The 21,534-nt window shown below is 44.2% G+C and overlaps 1 protein-coding gene across 1 annotated transcript in view; it reads left to right on the top strand.

The window, feature by feature from the left end:
• The first annotated feature begins 1,487 nt into the window (after positions 1-1,487).
• The window catches only part of SHLD2 (shieldin complex subunit 2), a 67,906-nt gene continuing 47,859 nt past the window's right edge, over positions 1,488-21,534 (top strand). The window contains exons 1-4 of the mRNA XM_038744351.1: positions 1,488-2,985; positions 6,352-6,459; positions 11,321-11,515; positions 12,009-12,143. Coding sequence (XP_038600279.1) covers positions 1,488-2,985; positions 6,352-6,459; positions 11,321-11,515; positions 12,009-12,143 — 1,936 coding nt within the window. The remainder of the gene's footprint in view (positions 2,986-6,351; positions 6,460-11,320; positions 11,516-12,008; positions 12,144-21,534) is intronic.

The following is a 21,534-nucleotide window of genomic DNA, read 5'->3' as shown; positions in this document are numbered from 1 at the left end:
AGAGAAGTGAAGTGACTTGCCCAAAATCACACAGCTGACAAGTGGCAGAGGCGGGATTTGAACCCATGACCTCCGACTCCAAAGCCCGGGCTCTTTCCACTGAGCCACGCTGCTTCTCTTACTATGTGTCAGCCACTGTACTAAACACTGAGGTAGATATAAAATAATCAGATTGAAAACAGTTCCTGCCCTGCACGGGGCTCATAGTCTGAATACTCATTTTACAGATGAGGGAACTGAGGTCCAGTCTAGAGGAGGAGACAGACGTTAATATAAATAAATAAATTGCAGATGTGTGCTACGTGTCAAGCACTGTATTAAACAATGGGGTAGATACGAGACTGATCAGTTCGGACACAGTCCCTATCCCAAACAGCGCTCAAGGTCTAAATAGGAAGGAGAACAGATACTGGATCCCCATTTTACAGATGAGGAAACTGAGGCAAGGAGAAGGTAAGTGACTTGTCCAAGGTCACACAGCAGGGAAGTTGCAGACTGGGATTAGAACCCAGGTTTTCCTACTCCCAGGTCCATGCTCTGTCCTCCAGGCCATGCCGGGTGGAAGCTTTGTGGGCAGGGAATGTGTCCGTTTGTTGTTGTACTCTCCCAGGTGCTTAGTACAGTGCTTTGCACACAATAAGTGCTCAATAAATACGATTGAATGAATCTCATCGTTCTGAACGGGAGACATCCTTCATTCTTTGAACTTAGCCATGTCCTCCAACAAAGAAAAAGCAAATTGTCAAAATAAAATGAACAAATAATCAAAATGTCTCCTGTCTTTTTGATTATTTGTTGATTTTATTTTAACATTATTTTTTAATGTCTCCTGTCTTCCATATTCCTATTTCCAAATAGTCAGTGGTATTTATTGGGCACTTACCATGTAAAAATCATTGTACAAGGACTTGAGAAAGAACAGTATACTTGCATTGGTAGATGCAATTCCTGCCTACAAGGAGCTTACGGGGTACAGGGGTGAACTGTCTTTAAAATAAATAAAAATAAAATGTATATTTTTCATTCAATTACCCTTCTCAGTCCTTTTTGATTCCTCTTCTTTCTCAACAGATTTGGAGGAAAATTTTGCAAACCATTTATAATAAGTGTGTATTTTGTTACAAAACTAAATACGTTGTTACTTTTGTAGTTTCCCATTATCATTAGAATTTAAAATAGAAGTTCATTGTACATTACTCTAATTTTGCATAAAAGTTCCTTAAAGTTGTCATTCCACTCTGATAATTATAAAATTGGTCTTTCCTTATTTGTTAATGTTAATCTTTTCAACCTCATTCACACGCACAGGTAGGTCCTCGCCGACAGAAGCATCGTCTTTGATCTTGAAGGGCTTTTTCCAAATATATTTTAGGTGGTGTAGCCTTACGTGTTGCTTTTGTTGATTTTGAATTTTTCACATAGTGACCCAAATACCCATCATCAAAATATCCAGCTGAAAGTTGTATCTTTATTTTTTCTCAGACAACATGACCAAGAAACCTCAAATCCATGTTTTCTTTGGAGCGCCACTTATACCACCACAGCAAAAAGTATCTCAGGAACCAAATCCCTCGCAGGCCACTGACAGCCCATGGAAAACCATTCCCTTTTTGTCTGATGGATATTCCTTAAAGCTCACTGCTGAAAATGACCGGAGCAACCCTCCGGAGGATCTCCAGGGCCTGGGCCCCGCGGAACTCTCTAAAGTTTCCTCCTCGGTGAACTCTGGGGAGGGCCAATGGAGCCATTCGGAAAAATACTCAACGTGTGTGCCTGAAACGCAAAATGTAGAATCTCAGAATACCACCGCCCCAGTGACAAGTGACACACCTGACTGCATCGATAAAATGTCCACAACTGGGACTCTCGTCCGGCCTTCAAATGAAGGAGAGGGCCGACATCCTTTCACCGCAAGTAAGAAAACCGCCAGCCAACGGCAAGGAGAGAAATCAAATGCCTATCCACCAAAGTCTCCTGTAGAAGATGCAGAGCAAGAAAATCCACATCACGCTGATATTGCCAGTTTGGTCTCCAGTACAAAGCAGATTAATATCCACCCAAAGACTACAGAAGCCAATGCCATGCCGTCAGACCATCGTGAAACTCTAAGTCATTGCCTGAGACTCTTTTTCCCAGAAACAATAGATGAGCCCAAATCGAAGACAACGAAAAATGAGGCGAGCCTTGAGGTTTCAACAGACGTTGAATTTCTCAGTATCAACACCTCAAGCCAGATTGCCTTTCTGGCCCAAAGGCAGTCGGAAGGCCAACGTGGGAATAAGGAGACCACAGACATGAAGGACGTTGATTCAAGAATAAGTTGGAGGGAAATGGAAGGAGTGGAAAATCATCTAGTTCATCCCAATGATGGTTTTGCAGAAGAGCAAAACCAAGCAAACTCCCTGGAGCTTTTTAGTCCTGTGAAAGCTAGCGACCAGCCAAGCAAAGAAAGATCGGAAGACTGTGGAGGATCTTCAAAACTGTTTAGTACTCCTGAGAAACAATCTTTAAATGAAATTTGTATTGAATCTTTTAGCTCGGGAATACTTTTCTCCCAATTAAATGCCTTCCGTAGAGACTCTGTCAAAAGACCTCGGTCTTCTGAAGTTACTTTAGGTCACTGTAACCCTACATCCAAAATCTTCCAAGCATCAAAGCGAGTTAGGTTAATTTGTTCACCAACGGGTCTTACGTCAAAAGCAGAGCAGAAGAAAGTGTCTGAGTCGGGCATGCTTCAGAAGAAGTCATCGTTGCTTAAAAACTGTGTCCGCAAAAGCCAGAAGTATAATTGCTTGGTCACAGTGTTTCATCCTTGTCACGTGAAGGAAATTCAAGTAAAGGCAGGACCAGACTCTGGCTCCAAGGTTCCCGTGGCTACAATTGTCGTTCTCGATCAATCGGAAATTAAGATGAAGGTCGTGCTGTGGAGAGCGGCTGCATTCTGGGCACTAACAGTATTTCCTGGGGATATAATCTTACTGACAGGTAAGAACTGGATGGGACTAGTAGTTATTGTGTTCCACTAAAAGTAATCTATTTTTTTAACAGAAATTTTGGGATTCTCATCCATGTGTCCTTTCTCACTGTCACAGAATGTGCGGTGATTTCTAAATAGGTTCCTTGTGGAGAAAAGGGGCTAATAAAAGCTGGCTTAAGCTTAATGTGAATTGGTCATTTAAAGCCATTATTTATAAAGCCAAAAAAACCAACAGGATAGTGGGATAAATCCAGTTTGGAATAGAATACGCAAGGATTGGGAAATAATCCTTCTGCCAAACTCCAATGGCGAGACCCGTATTAGAGTGCTGAATAAAATTGAATTCACTGCTCTTTAAAAACTTTGGTGAAAAATTGGAAAAGGTCCGGAGAAGGACAGCAAAAATGAAGGCTGTCTATAAAAAAAGGTCAAAAGAATTGGGGTCACTTAGCTATAGGAAAAATAAGGCAGGAAGTGACTTATACCTAAGGACGACTGAGGAAATGTGCTTCCCTTGTCCATCAGGTGCCCAGACAACAGATTGAAATTAGAACCAGAGAGATTTGGGTTGGAAGAAAAATAACCCTCAGGATAACAAAGCACTTGGGGGTGGTGAAGCTCAACACGGGAACATTTAAGAAAAGAACAGGCAATCAGAGCCCCTGTAGGTGAACATGACCCCGAGGCCTGGGCTATCTGGGAGCCAGCACTGGCGGCCATGTATATTTTGTGAGTCCCACAGCTGCACGCTGTTAATGAGGAAGATGGGAAGGAGACACGAAGGGTAGAGCGATTTAAGGCAATAGTGAGAGACTCTCCCTGCCCCCTCATAATAATAATAATGATAGCATTTATTGAGCTCCTGCTATGTGCAAGGCACCATTCTAAGTGCTGGGGAGGTGACAAGGTGATCAGGTTGTCCCACATGGGGCTCACGGTCTTAATCCCCATTTTACAGAAGAGGTAACTCAGTTACAGAGAAGTTAAGTGACTTGCCCAAAGTCACACAGCTGGCAATTGGCGGAGTCAGGATTTGAACCCATGACCTCTGACTCCAAAGCCCGTGCTCTTTCCACTGAGCCATGCTCGTCTCCCAGCAGGACCCCAGAGAACTACCCCACAAGGTGATGGGAATGAGGGATTCAAAGGTACCCAGGCTTCGGGGTTGGGTACACAGTCACACCCATTTCCTAGCCCAGTGGTAGTTCTGCCCTAGGTTGGGAAACCCTGGCAAAAGTCCCATTTGACCCTTTCCTGGGACACTGGTCTTGGTCCCTACCAGTAGAGACGGACAAGATGATCCCTTGAATTCCCATCTAGCTCTCTTCTGTTCTTCTGGTGGTATATACATTTGTGTATTGCCATACACATTAATTCATACTAGGAGAAGCCCAGGAAGCATTCTTTGAGGTGGGGTTAATTTTTTTCCATCTCTATTTCCTTCATCTTCACCTTTCCTCCTTAACTTTTCCATAGATTTCTCTCTCTTTCTCTCTGTTTCTCCATCCTCCTCTCTACCCTCCTTCCTTCCGCCCCCCTACACCTAAACATATCAGCCTGCAACTGCTGCTCTACCAATTTTAGACTGTGAGCCCACTGTTGGGTAGGGACTGTCTCTATATGTTGCCAACTTGTACTTCCCAAGCACTTAGTACAGTGCTCTGCACACAGTAAGCGCTCAATAAATACGATTGATTGATTGATTGATTGCTGGGTGGCTTTGGGAAAATCACTTCACTTCTCTGTGCTTCAGTTACTTCATCTGTAACGTGGGGGTGAAGACTGTGAGTCCCATGTGGGGCAGGGACTGGGTCCAACCCTAGTTGCTTGTATCCACGCCAGTGCTTAGTACGGTGCCTGGAATATAGTAAGTGCTTAACAAATTCCACAATTATTATGATTATTATAGATTTGGGGTGAGGTTGTCCCTCCTTCTCCCACTTCTTCCCTTTCAATTCCTCACCCCCAGTAGAGCCCGAGAATGCCTGGCATACCATTTGGGGGCAGCTTTAGTAGTGCCCCCTTTGAGGATCAATCAATCAATCAATCAATCATTCAATCGTATTTATTGAGCACTTACTGTGTGCAGAGCACTGTACTAAGCGCTTGGGAAGTACTAGTTGGCAACGGATCACGTCTGGAGAGTTTCCAGTACTCTACCAGTCTTGGCTATGGGATCAGGAATCAAGCAGAGGCTTATCCATTCCATTTCTAGCTAGGACAGCGGCTAGTGAGTGGAAGGCAATCTACTACTATACTAATACTATACTATACTAATTACTATATAATCTACTATAAATGTCATTATATATACTACAAGTCAAAACTCACCCGTGCTGGGCAGCAGCGACAAGGCAGAGAGTCGAGGGTGGAGACTCAAGTTCGCTGTGCGGAAGAAGGCAGTGGTAAATCACTTCTTTATTTTTACCAAGAAAACTGTATGGATCCACTACCAGAACGATGGCAGATGGAGGTGGGGCCTTCTACGAGAGATGTGTCCACGGAGTCGCTACGTATCGGAGACGACTGGATGGCCTAAGACAAGACAATGGGTCCTGAATCCGATAGCCTCCCTTCCCCTCTCCCCCTTTGCAAAAATCTAGTCAGGTTTAGAATTAGGACTAGTCCTTGCAACTGCACGGCTCAAAAGCCTGCAACAGGTTAAGTTAGATTACATCAAATGGCATGTTTTGCAACATTTAATCACTTATATTAACACTGAAGTATACAAGCAGTTAGTGAGTTCAATAAATTAATTTTCAATATCCTTGAATATTTCTGAAATAATAATGATGGCATTTATTAAGCGCTTACTATGTGCAAAGCACTGTCCTAAGCGCTGGAGAGGTTACAAGGTGATCCGGTTGTCCACGGGGGGTTCACAGTCTTAATCCCCATTTTTACAGATGAGGGAGCTGAGGCCCAGAGAAGTTAAGTGACTTGCCCAAAGTCACACAGCTGATGGTTGGCGGAGCCGGGATTTGAACCCAGGACCTCTGACTCCAAAGCCCGGGCTATTTCCACTGAGCCACGCTGCTTCTCCTAGTGAAAAGAACTCAGGCCTGGGAATCAGAGGACCCGAATTCTAACCTCAGCTCTGCCACCTGGGCCTCAGTTTCCTCATCTATAAAGCAGGAATTCAATACCTATTCCCCTTCCAATTTAGACTATGAGCTCCACCTGGGGCAGGGATTGTGTGTGGCCTGATTATGTTGTATCTACCCCAGCACTTAGGGCAGCACTTGGCACGTGGTCAGAGCTTAACAAATACCACAATTAGTGTTATGGTATTATTGGTATTGAATAAGGAAACTACAAAATAAGGGACTTTGACTCACTTAAAATTGAATTTGTTTTAATATTTGATCTTTCAGATGTCACTGTACATGAGGACCAGTGGCTTGGGGAGACAGTGCTTCAGTCAACCTTTTCCAGCCAGTTATTGAATTTGGGAAGTTGTTCATCCGTCCAGCCTAGTGAATGTAAGATATAAAACACTTTCCTGACTTCCCTGCATTTTTGTGTGGTCTAACAATCTGTGAAGGAAACAGTTACTAAATTGTCATTTTATTGTCTAAAATTTTATCAAAACTAATGTGGCTTTGGGGTTCGAGGGTTGTTGGGTTATTTTGCAGGGGTTGGAATTAAGGTGTTTGAAATTTAGTTTATTTTCTCAAATGAACAGTGGAGATGGCCTATTTTGCTAACTCATACTCTTAAGACCAAATTCTTTTAAAAAGAGGGTGAAAGAGCCAGAGAAGAAGAAAAATGGGAATTTCCTTGTTATAGTAAAGTCTTTTGGTGTCATTTCATTAAAATTAAAATTGAGGTAATACTTATGCCACCACCCATGGAGTAACTAACTTTTGTGTTAAAGCTTTCCAAAGTCTTTACCAATTACTGTGGTGTTCTGAATGTAAGTTGAACTCCTTAGTTTTCAGGTCATTGAAAATGCCGTGCTCTAGTGCAGGTAGAAATCTTGACTTGATCTCTAGACTGTAAGCTCGTTGTGGGCAGGGACTGTGCCTGTAGACTGTGATACTGTACTCTCCCAAATGCTTAGTACAGTGCTTTGCACACAGTAAGAGCTCAGTAAATATGACTGAGTGAATGAATATTTTCTACTTGCCAGCTCTGAACGGCAGAGATGGTGAGCCTATCTAGTGGCACAGAGGAAGGAGAGGTTTGATGCTTATGGGGTGTTTGCTCACATTGAGCCCAATTCCCAGATTGTGGGTCCTGAAGACCCCAGTGACCTCCCCTCTGGGGCTGCTGGACCTCTTTTGAGTGCCCAGTGAAACAGGCAGAGAGTGCCTAGAGGGTTGTCCATCAACACTTCAAGAGACCTTCCCCCATTAAGCCATCTTTTTCCCGCTCGCTCTCCCTTCTGCGACATCCATTCCCTTGGGTCTGTGACCTTTGGACATTTGATATTCCCCTGCCACCACCAACCAACCCCACAGCACTTGTGTGCATGTGTTTAAATTATATATTATGAACTTCTTATTTACTCATATTAATGTCTATGTCCCCCTCTAGACTATAAGCTCGTTAGAGGCTGGGAACACGTCTGCTAATTCTGTTGTTGATATTCCCCTCCCACCACCAACCAACCCCACAGCACTTGTGTGCATGTGTTTAAATTATATATTATGAACTTCTTATTTACTCATATTAATGTCTATGTCCCCCTCTAGACTATAAGCTCGTTAGACACAGGGAACACGTCTGCTAATTCTGTTGTTGATATTCCCCTCCCACCACCAACCAACCCCACAGCACTTGTGTACATGTGTTTAAATTATATATTATGAAGTCCTTATTTACTCATATTAATGTCTGTGTCCCCCTCTAGACTATAAGCTCGTTAGAGGCAGGGAACACATCTGCTAATTCTGTTGTTGATATTCCCCTCCCACCACCAACCAACCCCACAGCACTTGTGTACATGTGTTTAATTATATATTATGAACTTCTTATTTATTCATATTAATGTCTATGTCCCCCTCTAGACTATAAGCTCGTTAGAGGCAGGGAACACATCTGCTAATTCTGTTGTTGATATTCCCCTCCCACCACCAACCAACCCCACAGCCCTTGTGTACATGTGTTTAAATTATATATTATGAACTTCTTATTTACTCATATTAATGTCTATGTCCCCCTCTAGACTATAAGCTCGTTAGAGGCAGGGAACACGTCTGCTAATTCTGTTGTTGATATTCCCCTCCCACCACCAACCAACCCCACAGTACTTGTGTACATGTGTTTAAATTATATATTATGAAGTTCTTATTTACTCATATTAATGTCTGTGTCCCCCTCTAGACTATAAACTTGTTAGAGGCAGGGAACACATCTGCTAATTCTGTTGTTGATATTCCCCTCCCACCACCAACCAACCCCACAGCACTTGTGTGCATGTGTTTAAATTATATATTATGAACTTCTTATTTACTCATATTAATGTCTATGTCCCCCTCTAGACTATAAGCTCGTTAGAGGCAGGGAACACATCTGCTAATTCTGTTGTTGATATTCCCCTCCCACCACCAACCAACCCCACAGCACTTGTGTACATGTGTTTAAATTATATATTATGAACTTCTTATTTACTCATATTAATGTCTATGTCCCCCTCTAGACTATAAGCTCGTTAGAGGCAGGGAACACCTCTGCTAATTCTGTTGTTGATATTCCCCTCCCACCACCAACCAACCCCACAGCACTTGTGTACATGTGTTTAAATTATATATTATGAACTTCTTATTTATTCATATTAATGTCTGTGTCCCGCTCTAGACAATAAGCTCGTTAGAGGCAGGGAACACATCTGCTAATTCTGTTGTTTTGTACTCTGCCGCCGGGTGAGTGGCAGGGGTACCGTTGGCTCAGAAATTACCCCAGTCTCACCCCACAAACAGATGGCACTGCCTGGCCGTGCACGGATCTTGCAAAATCCTGCACGGTCCTGGGAGTATCAAGTGTGTGGGTAAGTGCGTATGTGTGTGATGTCTTCAGGGTCTGGCGAACCCCAGTCTGGAGACTTCAGGACCGAGAACCTGCACAAAGTAATCGATTGCAGTGCTAGTGGTTTGCACAGTACCACGTGCACCCTCTCGTCCCTGCCAGTAGCGTTGGCATTTTTGTGAACACCTCCCCTCCCCGACATCACTCAGCCCACTGCTGTGTGAAGGGACACTGTGAGACAGCCCCATAGGAGGCTGAGTCTTACTCCCCTTAAAAATGGACTGCTTTTTAAATAACAATTTCCATCCAGAAATGGGGAATGGGATAATCTCTCAAGGTTCCTTCCAACCAGGTGACTCGGCTTACAGCTCTACTTTGAACCCGACGATGTTTTCCTAAATTGTTGTCTGGGCAAAGTGTACTCTGGAGTGGGTTTTGTTTAATTTAGCGGTGCGGTAGTTTAGCAATGTTGTTTGCATATGACGAGGACTTCTCATCCCAGCTTTCATCTACTTTTGCAATACATTTGCAGCTGATGGTAGTTTTGTCTCCACTGTCGATCAAGAGATTTCATTTTGGAAACAGTTTTTGCTCATTTGAAAGAGGATCCATACAAAGAGTTGTTGACCATGTCGTTTACCTTCGTAGCAGGGATTCTTTAAAACAGCTTAGGTTTCTTGAAGAAAATAAGATGGAAATCATGAAACTGAGAACATAATACTGAATTCATGCATTCTATAACTACCATCTTTCCCACATGAAATCGCAATAAGAAAATTTTCACTTACTTCATTTCAGCCATTTGGCATTTGGGGCAGATTTTCCTCATTTCCTTCCCGTCGGCATATTTTAGTTTTTGTCACTTACAGATTCAAACGTTGCTTATGCTTTCTTATTGTTAGTCCTCTTGATGGCTTAGATATTTCCAACTAATTAATAACTCCTTTTCCAAAGTTAAGGTGTGTCTGAGAAGGGTCCGTGACAGGAGTGCAATTTGCGTAGGAGCCGTTGGGTTTATGAATTCGTCTGGGCGTCCTATCAATTCTACCTACCCCGAGGCAAACTACGATCCAATATGGCACCCCCTCCCCATCCCAGCCCTATACACAGCCTGACGTCGGCCTGGTGTCAGCATCCCACACATTCCCCGGTTTGGGGGGTCACCCACCGCTGCTGGACCTAGGGGATTTATTTTTGTCATTCTTCTTGCTTCATCTCCTCCACCTGCCCCACCTTGGGCAGCGCAATCTCTCCTGAGGAGCTGGGACTGAGCCGCTATGAGGGGAGGTAATAGGATTGATCGACATCTCCCCCACTCACCCCCACCGGTCAATCAATCAGTCAATCAATCGTATTTATTGAGCGCTTACTGTGTGCAGAGCACTGTACTAAGAGCTTGGGAAGTACAAGTTGGCCCCCGCCAGAATGGCCTCTCTGTCCCCTGGTCCAGCCGTGGACACTGCACATATCTCCCTGTACCTACGCAGTGATGGCCTGCATCCTGCATCCCATCAGGAAAGCCCAGCCCAGCCGCCTCCCCTCCCACGGTCCCAAGTGTGACAGTGGTGGTGGTAATAATAATAATAATTATTATTATTATTATTATTTTCATATTTGTTAAGCACTTACTACGTGCAAAGCACTGTCCTAAGCACTGGGGAGGATACAAGGTGATCAGGTTGTCCCATGTGAGGCTCACAATCTTAATCCCCATTTTACAGATGAGGTCACTGAGGCCCAGAGAAGTGAAGTGACTTGCCCAAAGTCACACAGCTGACGTGTGGCAGAGCTGGGATTTGAACCCATGACCTCTGACTCCAAAGCCCAGGCTCTTTCCACTGAGCCACATAAGCGGCCGGGAGTGTCCCTGCTGTGGCGGCCAACTCCAGATTCACCCTAACACGCTTCGGTTTTGGAGGAAAGCACACACGCTCATTCGCCTCCCCAGTCTGCTCTCCGCATGCAGGCCGGGTTCCATCCTCTCACGGAAAGTCCCGCCTCCCTCTCCCCTGCTCGGAAAACCGGGTGACTGAGTCATTCAGGCTCGGAGATGGATCTTTTAGTAGCCACTAAGAAACACCCATTTGTCATATCATCATAGAGGATTGCACGCAAATAATATTTCCTGGAGCAAAATGCGCCGGCCCATCATGGAACCCTGAGGGGTGAATTTCATCTCTCGTAATCGATGAGGTGATAATCTAGTCTATTTGCAAGCCATCGGGGAACCCAAAACTAGAATCGACTTTAGACTTAGTCTGACACTTAGCCTGCTTTTCAGGTTAGATTTAGTCTGACACTTAGCCTGCATTTCAGGTCTTGGTTGGGGAAGGACCATCAGGTATATAATAATATCTCTTGCTTATATTTTAGGTTCCAATGTAGTGGATGTAACTGTTCTCCGAGATTTATTGAAATATATATCTTCAAAGCATTCCTACCTTATCAGCCTTCCGAAAAGACAACCTCAAAAATTGGGCAGTATCCAGTACTTAGATTTGGATCGGGTCCAGCCAGACACAATAGTACATTCAATCCTAAAAGTTCTCAGCATCACTATATTGACAGGTAAGTCAGCTTGTGGATTTCTACGGGACAGGCTGATAGTTGCCCTTCCGGAGGAATACAAATTTACAGGTGCAGGCCAGAGCTGAGTCCACTGTTGGGTAGGGACCGTCTCTATATGTTGCCAACTTGTACTTCCCAAGCGCTTAGTACAGTGCTCTGCACACAGTAAGCGCTCGATCAATATGATTGAATGAATGAATGAATAGTTACACTCAGTGAATGAACTCCTGTCCCATGCTGAATGACAGCAAAATCTGGTAATCGTGTATTCCCACTTCGAAATTAAATCCATGCTTTGGAAATAACTGCAGACTATTTAGCCTCATTCATCAGTGAGTTGTATTTATTGAGGACTAACTGTGTGCAGAGCACTGTACCTAGTGCTCAAATTCATAAATCTTCTATCCCGATTTAATCTTTTAGCAAGCCTGCGTGTGTTGGTGTTTTAGTAGAATTCATGTCAAATAATGCTCTACTTTTGTTGCCCATCCAGAAGCCGTCTACAGTTACAGGGGACAGAAGCAAAGAAAAATTGTTTTGACAGTGGAACAGGTCAGAGGTCAACACCGCCTGCTAATTTTGTGGGGCTCAGGGACAGCCTGGTACCCCCAACTTCAAAAGAAACGGGGTAAGTGTGCCAAAGCCTCTTTGCTTAAAAACCGCGTCTAGGAGAGTGAGTTTGGTTGTAAAAGGAAACAAGGAAGGGACATTCAAGCCTGTGTTCAGATATGTCTTCAAAGAGGTGTAATCGGTTAGATTTCATTTTTCAGCAAGTAAATGTACCATTTCTTTATGGAGCTTGGAGAAGCTTTCAATGGGATGAAGCAGCATGGCCTAGTGGAAAGAGCCCGGGCCTGAGAGCCAAAGTCCTGTCTTTTGCCGTCGGGTCGTCTCTGACCCTTAGTGATGCCATGGACACATCTCTCCCAGATGGCCCCACCTCCATCTGCAATCATTCCGGGAGTGGATCCATAGAGTTGGAAAATGTCCAGGTGTGACCCTGAGAGGGGTGGAGTCAGAGTACTTGGGTCTAATCCTGCCTCTGCCACTTGCCTGCCGGTGTGACCCTATGGGATAGCTCTGTGCCTCACTTTCCTCATCTATAAAATGGAGATTCAATGCCCATTCTCCCTCCTACTTAGACTGTGATCCCCATAATCCCCCCCTTCTAATAATAATAATAATAATAATAATAATGATGGCATTTATTAAGCGCTTACTATGTGCAAAGCACTGTTCTAAGTGCTGGGGAGGTTACAAGGTGATCAGGTTGTCCCACGGGGGGCTCCCAGTCTTCATCCCCATTTTCCAGATGAGGGAACTGAGGCACAGAGAAGTGAAGTGACTTACCCAAAGTCACACAGCTGACCGTTGTTGGGTAGGGACCGTCTCTATATGTCGCCAACTTGTACTTCCCAAGTGCTTAGTACAGTGCTCTGCACACAGTAAGTGCTCAATAAATACGATTGAATGAATGAATGAGGGACAGGAACTGTTTCTGAACAGATTATCTTGTTCCTTCCCCAGCATTCAGCACAGTGCTTGGCACATAGTAAGCATTTAACAAATCCCACGACCCTTATTATTTTAAGCTGCTATTTCATACTTTCATCCAGTCACATTTCTTGAGCGCCTACTGTGTGCAGAGCACTGTACTAAGCACTTGGGAAGTACAAGTTGGCAACATCTAAAGATGGTCCCTACCCAACAACAGGCTCACAGTCTAGAAGGGGGAGACAGACAACAAAATGAAACAAGTAGACAGGCGTCAATACCATCAGAATAAATAGAATTATAGCTATATATACATCATTAATAAAATAAATATATTAAATATGTACAAATAAAATAGAGTAATTAATATGTACACATATATATATACAAGTGCTGTAGGGAGGGGAAAGGGGTAGGGCACGGGGAGGGAAGGGAGGCAATAGGAGGGGAGGAGGAGGAGGAGAGGGAAAAGGGGGGGGGTCTCAGTCTGGGAAGGCCTCCGGGAGGAGGTGAACTCTCAGTAGGGCTTTGAAGGGAGGAAGAGAGCTAGCTTGGCGGATGTGGGGAGGGAGGGCATTCCAGGCCAGAGGCGGGATGTGGGCCGGGGGTCGATGGTGGGACAGGTGAGAACGAGGAGGTTAGCGGCGGCAGAGGAGCGGAGGGTGCGGGCTGGGCTGGAGAAGGAGAGAAGGGAGGTGAGGTAGGAGGGGGCGAGGTGATGGACAGCCTTGAAGCCCAGGGTGAGGAGTTTTTGCTTGATTCGAAGTTTGACAGGCAACGACTGGAGATTTTTGAGGAGGGGAGTGACATGCCCAGAGCGTTTCTGTACAAAGATAATCCAGGCAGCAGAGTGAAGCATAGACTGAAGCGGGGAGAGACAGGAGGGTGGGAGTATACTTGACTCGCATAGCATCATTGTATCGTCTTCGGCTTTTATAGTGAGATTTTATTTATCTTGCCTGGTCCTTTCCATTAGAGTGTCAACTAACAGGTGGGAGAGAGTCTTGGAAAATCAGTGACTCTTGGGGAGTGGATGTTTAGAGCCTTCTATAGTCCCAGTAATAGAATTGATTGCCAGCAAGCCTGAGGGGAAGATTCAGGTGAGGAGCAGTCCAACCCCACTTTAAATAACCTCACTGCCTTGGCTAGTGGGTTATATCCCAATGGATTTTCTTAACAGAAAAATCCATAATCACCATCGCCTCCGCTCACCCTCGTTACACCAAGTCGTACAAGTGGGAAGCAGCGTGGCTCAGCGGAAAGAGCACGGGCTTTGGAGTCAGAGTTCATGGGTTCAAATCCTGGCTCCACCAGTTGTCAGCTGTGTGACTTTGGGCAAGTCACTTAACTTCTCTGTGCCTCAGTTCCCTCATCTGTAAAATGGGGATTGAGACTGTGAGCCCCACGTGGGACAACCTGATCACCTTGTATCCCCCCCAGCGCTTAGAACAGTGCTTTGCACATAGTAAGCTCTTACAAATACCATTAAAAAAAAAAGTGGGAAGCAGTATGGCCTAGTGGGTAGAGCACAGTCCTGGGAGCCAGAAGGACCTGGGTTCTAATCCCAGTTTCCCCATCTGTCTGCTGTGTGACCTTGGACAAGTCAGTTCACTTCTCTGTGCCCCGGTTATCTCAACTGTTAAATAGTGATTACGACTGTGAGCCCCATGTGGGACTGTGTCCAACCTGACTAGCTTGTATCTACCCCTGCACTTAGTACAGTGCCTGGCACATAGTAAATGCTCAACAAATACTGTAGGAAAAATCGTGGAAACAGTGCAGTGCTGGTGGAGAGAGAGGAGTTGGTATCACACCAGCCTACCTCACCGTAATCCCCTTTGAAGGATAATAATAATAATAATAATAATGGCATTTATTAAGCGCTTACTGTGTGCAGAGCACTGTTCTGAGCGCTGGGGAGGTTACAAGGTGATCAGGTTGTCCCACGGGGGGCTCACAGTCTTAATCCCCTTTTGACAGATGAGGGAACTGAGGCACAGAGAAGTGAAGTGACTTGCCCAAAGTCACACAGCTGACAATTGGTGGAGCCGGGATTTGAACCCATGACCTCTGACTCCAAAGGGATGGGTTTCCAGCTTTAAAGACGGTGCATGTTGCTACTGATGGTGACTTAGAAATGAGTCTCCCATTTCTGACTTGAGGCAACATGAGGTTCAACCTTTCCCAATCCATCAATCAATGGTATTTATTGAGCGCTTACTGTGTGCAGAGCACTGTACTAAGTGCTTAGGAGAGTCCTGCCCATGAGAGGCTTACAGACTAAGACGGGGAGACAGACATTAAAATAAATTACAGAGACGCAGGAAGCAACAGAGCATAAGGATATTCAAACATTCGGTTCAGTTGTATTTATTGAGCACTTACTGTGTGCACAGCACTGTACTAAGTGCTTAGTAGAGTCCGACCCGTGAGGGGCTTACAGACTAAGGCAGGGAGACAGACATTAAAATAAATTACAGAGACACAGGAAGCAACAGAGGATAAGGATATTCAATCATTCGGTTCAGTCATATTTACTGAGCACTTACTGTGTGCACAGCACTGTACTAAGTACTTAGTGGAGTCCGACCCGTGAGGGGCTTACAGACTAAGACAGGGAGACAGACATTAAAATAAATTACAGAGACGCAGGAAGCAACAGAGGATAAGGATATTCAATCATTTGGTTCAGTCATGTTTATGGAGCACTTACTGTGTGCACAGCACTGTACTAAGTGCTTAGTAGAGTCCGACCCATGAGGGGCTTACAGACTAAGGCAGGGAGACAGACATTAAAATAAATTACAGAGACGCAGGAAGCAACAGAGCTTAAGGATATTCAATCATTTGGTTCAGTCATGTTTATTGAGCACTTACTGTGTGCAGAGCACTGTACTAAGCACTTGGGAGAGTACAATACAACAATAAATGAGCACATTCCCCGCTCACAACGAGCTCACAGTCTAGAGGGAAAGATCCTGGGAGTCAGAGGACCTGGGTACTATAAAGTATTATCATCATCATCATCAATTGTATTTATTGAGCGCTTACTGTGTGCAGAGCACTGTACTAAGCACTTGGGAAGTACAAGTTGGCAACATATACAGACGGTCCCTACCCAACAGTGGGCTCACAGTCTAAAAGACTGGGGAGTGGGCCGGGGAGTGGGGTGGGATTCAAAGTGCTAGAGCGATCCAGACCTAAATGCGTAGGTGACGTAGAAGAGAGGGTGAATAGGATGAGGAAATAAGAGGTTGATTAGGGAAAACTTCTCGGAGGAGATATGATTTTGGTAGGATACTGAGGGCGGAGAGAGTAGTGGGCTGTTGGAGGTGACGGAGAAGTCAGTTCCAAGCAGGAGGGAGGCTCAGTCAATCAGTGGTATTTATTGAGTGCTTACTGTGGGCAGAGCACTGTACTAAGCACTTGAGAGAGTAAAATTGAGCCCATTCTATACTGTGAGCCCACTGTTGGGTAGGGACCGTCTCTATCTGTTGCCGATTTGTACTTCCCAAGTGCTTAGTACAGTGCTCTGCCCACAGTAAGCGCTCAATAAATTCGATTGATTGATAAAATACAACAGGGTTGGTAGGCATGTTGCCTGCCCACGATGAGCTTACAATCAATCAATCAATCGTATTTATTGAGCGCTTACTGTGTGCAGAGCACTGTACTAAGTGCTTGGGAAGTACAAGTTGGCAACTTATAGAGACAGTCCCTACCGAACAATCAGTCAATTAATCAATCATATTTATTGAGCGCTTATTGTGTGCAGAGCACTGTACTAAGCGCTTGGGAAGTACAAGTTGGCAACATATAGAGACAGTCCCTACCCAACAGTGGGCTCACAGTCTAGAAGGGGGAAACAGAGAACAAAACCAAACATATTAACAAAATAAAATAAATAGAATAGATATGTATGAGTAAAATAAATAAATAAATAGAGTAATAAATATGTACAAACATATATACATGGGCTCACAGTCTAGAAGGGGGAGACAGAGAACCAAACCAAACATATTAACAAAATAAAATAAATAGAATAGATATGTACAAGTAAAATAAATAAATAAATAGAGTAATAAATATGCACAAACATATATACATGGGCTCACAGTCTAGAAGGGGGAGACAGAGAACCAAACCAAACATATTAACAGAATAAAATAAATAGAATAGATATGTACAAGTAAAATAAATGAATAAATAGAGTAATAAATATGTACAAACATATATACATGGGCTCACAGTCTAGAAGGGGGAGCCAGAGAACCAAACCAAACACATTAACAAAATAAAATAAATAGAATAGATATGTACAAGTAAAATAAATAAATAAATAGAGTAATAAATATGTACAAACATATATACATGGGCTCACAGTCTAGAAGGGAGAGACAGAGAACCAAACCAAACATATTAACAAAATAAAATAAATAGAATAGATATGTACAAGTAAAATAAATAAATAAATAGAGTAATAAACATGTACAAACATATATACAGGTGATATACATATATACAGTCAATCAGTGTTATTTAATGAGTGTTTACTCTGGGCAGAGCACTGTACGAAGCACTTGAGAGAGTAAAATACAACAGGGTTGTTAGGCATGTTGCCTGCCCTCGATGAGCTTCTTCTAGACTGCAAGCCCACTGTTGTATATGTTGCCAACTTGTACTTCCCAAGCGCTTAGGACAGTGCTTTCCACACAGTAAGCGCTCAATAAATATGATTGATTGATTGATTGATTGATTGATGAGCTCACAGTCTAGAGAGACAAGTTTACAACCTAGAGATGTGTGAACCAGGCATCCAAGGCCAGAGAGCCATTTGAGGTTGGTGGTAGAGGAGCAAAATCCTCTCAGGGTTGCTCCCGGAGAGTTTCCGTTCCTCTTCCAGTCTTGACTACAGGAGGGAGAGTCCAAACAGAGGCCTATCCGTTCCATTCCTAACGTGGCCAGCGACTAGCGAGCGGAAGGCCATCTTCTACGAGTCAAAGCCCACCTGTGCTGGGCCGCAACGACACGGGAGAGAATCGAGGTTGGGGCCTCAAGTCGACTGCGTGGAAGGAGGAAATGGTAAACCCCTTCCATAGCTTTATCAAGAAAACCCTCGTCATTCATTCAATCCTATTTATTGAGCACTTACCATGTGCAGAGCCCTGTTGGAAAGTACAACTATGGATACATAGACTGTAGACTGGAAGATTGGAAGCCCGCTGTTGGGTAGGGACCATCTCTATACGTTTCTATATGTTGCCAACTTGGACTTCCCAAGCGCTTAGTACAGTGCTCTGCACACAGTAAGCGCTCAATAAATACGATTGAATACACGACCAGTACGATCGCAGGTGGAGGTGGGGTGTGCTGGGAGAGAGGTGTCCGTGGCGTCGCTGTGGGTCGGAGGGACGATTCGACAGCATAAGACAAGACAAGAGAAACAAATTGTGCCCGCTGGCTTGTAAGGAAGATGAGCGAGGTTAAGTAGGAGGGGGGAGATTTGATTGAGTGTCTTAAAACCAATAATAATCAATCAATCAATCGTATTTATTGAGCGCTTACTGTGTGCAGGGCACTGTACTAAGCACTTGGGAAGTACAAGTTGGCAACGTATAGAGACGGTCCCTACCCAACAGTGGGCTCACAGTCTAGAAGGGGGAGACAGAGAACAAAATCAATCAATCAATCAATCAATCAATCAATCGTATTTATTGAGAGCTTACTGTGTGCAGAACACTGTACTAAGCACTTGGGAAGTACAAGTTGGGAACATAAAGAGATGGTCACTACCCAACAGTGGGCTCACAGTCTAGAACAGGCATCAGTAGCATCAATATAAATGAATAGAATTATAGATATATACACATCATTAATAAAATAAATAGAATTATAAATGTCAATCAATCAATTGTATTTATTGAGCGCTTACTGTGTGCAGAGCACTGTACTAAGCACTTGGGAATTACAAGTTGGCAACATATAGAGACGGTCCCTACCCAACAGTGGGCTCACAGTCTAGAACAGGCATCAGTAGCATCAATATAAATAAATAGAATTACAGATATATACACATCATTAATAAAATAAATAGAATTATAAATATCAATCAATCAATTGTATTTATTGAGCGCTTACTATGTGCAGAGCACTGTACTAAGCACTTGGGAAGTACAAGTTGGCAACATATAGAGACAGTCCCTACCCAACAGTGGGCTCACAGTCTAGAACAGGCATCAGTAGCATCAATATAAATAAATAGAATTATAGATATATACACATCATTAATAAAATAAATAGAATTATAAATATGTACAAATCTACACACAAGTGCTGTGGGGCGGTGAGGGGAGAGCAGAGGGAGGGATTTGGGGTGATGGGGAGGGGAGGGGGAGCAGAGGAAAAGGGGGGCTTAGTCCGGGAAGGCCTCCTGGAGGAGGTGAGCTTTCAGTAGCAACAGACCCTACTTTTTTATGGTACTTAAGTGCTTACTATGCACCAGGCACTGTACTAAGCTCTGGGGTAGATACAAGATAATCAGGTTGGACACCGTCCCACATAGGGCTCACAGTCGTAATGCCCACTTTTCAGATGAAGACACTGAGGCACAGAAAGCACTGTCCTAAGCACTGGGGTAGATACAAGGTAATCAGGGTATCCCACGTGGGGCTCACAGTTTTAATCCTCATTTTACAGATGAGGAAACTGAGGCCCAGAGAAGTGAAGCAACTTGCCCAAGGTCACACAGCAGACAAGTGGCGGAGCTGGGATTAGAACCCACAACCTCTGACTCCCAAGCCCGGGCTCTTTCCACGGAGCCACGCTGTTTCTCCAATCATTTGTTAAGCGCTTACTATGTGCCAAGCACTGTTCTAAGCGCTGGGATAGATATAAATCAATCAATTGTATTTATTGAGTGCTTTTACTGTGTGCGGAGCACTGTACTAAGCGTTTGGGAAGTACAAGTTGGCAACATATAAAGTTATAAAGATATAAAAAGTAACATGTAACATATAAAGATATAAAGTTATCAGGTTGTCCCACGTGGGGCTCACAGTCTTCATCCCTATTTTCCAGATGATGATGATGAGACTGTGAGCCCACTGTTGGGTAGGGACCGTCTCTATATGTTGCCAACTTGTACTTCCCAAGCGCTTAGTACAGTGCTCTGCACACAGTAAGCGCTCAATAAATACGATTGAATGATTGATTGATTGATTGATTGATGATGATACAAGATAATCAGGCTGGACACCGTCCCAAATAGGGCTCACAGTCCTAATGCCCACTTTTCAGATGAAGAAACCGAGGCACAGAAAAGTGAGGGGACTGGTCCGAGGTCACACAGCAGACGAGTGGCAGGGGCAGGATTAGAACCCAGGTCCTTCTGGCTCCCAGGCACATGCTCTCTCCACTAGGCTGCACTGCTACGTTCTTCCGTCTCAGCTTTCCCCAGCTCTGCCATTTCATTTGTAGGGCAAAGAAAGAAAAGATTGAGAAGCAGCGTGGCTCAGTGGAAAGAGCACGGGCTTTGGAGTCGGAGGTCATGGGTTCGAATCCCGGCTCCACCACAAGTCTGCTGTGTGACCTTGGGCAAGTCACTTAACTTCTCTGAGCCTCAGTTACCTCATCTGTAAAAACGGGGATTAAGACTGTGAGCCCCACGTGGGACAACTTGATAATAATGCTGGCATTTATTAAGCGCTTACTAGGTGCAAAGCACTTGATCACATTGTATCCCCCCCAGCGCTTAGAACAGTGCTTTGCACATAGTAAGCGCTTAACAAATGCCATTATTATTATTATTAGCATTATTATTTCCCGAGTCAGTAATTCGTAGATGACCTGTCGCAGCTAGAGTTCAAAAGGGGACTCAATCAATCCATCAATTAATCAATCAATCGTATTTATTGAGCGCTTACTGTGTGCAGAGCACTGTACTAAGCGCTTGGGAAGTACAAGTCGGCAACACACAGAGACAGTACCTACCCAACAGTGGGCTCACAGTCTAGAACAGCATAATGACGCTCTGAAATTTCAGTCTCCAACTATGCTCACTCAGTCCGACTGAGGCACAGTTCCGGTGAACCGAAATCTTGGCTGAAAAAGTATTTGCTGAAGGGCAAACAAAGTTTGCCGCGGCCAAAGTGAAGTGACATTGCAGGAGAGTGAGGGGCTAGAATTCATTCATTCAGTCAGTTGTATTTATTGAGCGCTTTCTGTGTGCGGAGCACTGTACTAAGCGCTTGGGAAGTCCAAGTTGGCCACATCTAGAGACGGTCCCTCCCCAACAGCGGGCTCACAGTCTGGAAGGGGGAGACAGAGAACAAAACAAAACATATCAACAAAATAAAATAAGTAGAATAAATATGTACAAGTAAAATAAATAGAGTAATAGAATCCTGGAACCTTCTCAAGTTCCAGCTGCAGCCCAACTTGTACTTCCCAAGCGCTTAGTACAGTGCTGTGCACACAGTAAGCGCTCAGTAAATACGATTGAATGAATGAATTGAATGAATGATCTG

This window comes from Tachyglossus aculeatus, chromosome 3 (assembly GCF_015852505.1).
Source record: "Tachyglossus aculeatus isolate mTacAcu1 chromosome 3, mTacAcu1.pri, whole genome shotgun sequence".
NCBI lineage: Eukaryota > Metazoa > Chordata > Mammalia > Monotremata > Tachyglossidae > Tachyglossus > Tachyglossus aculeatus.
This window is presented reverse-complemented; position numbering and strand designations above follow the sequence as displayed.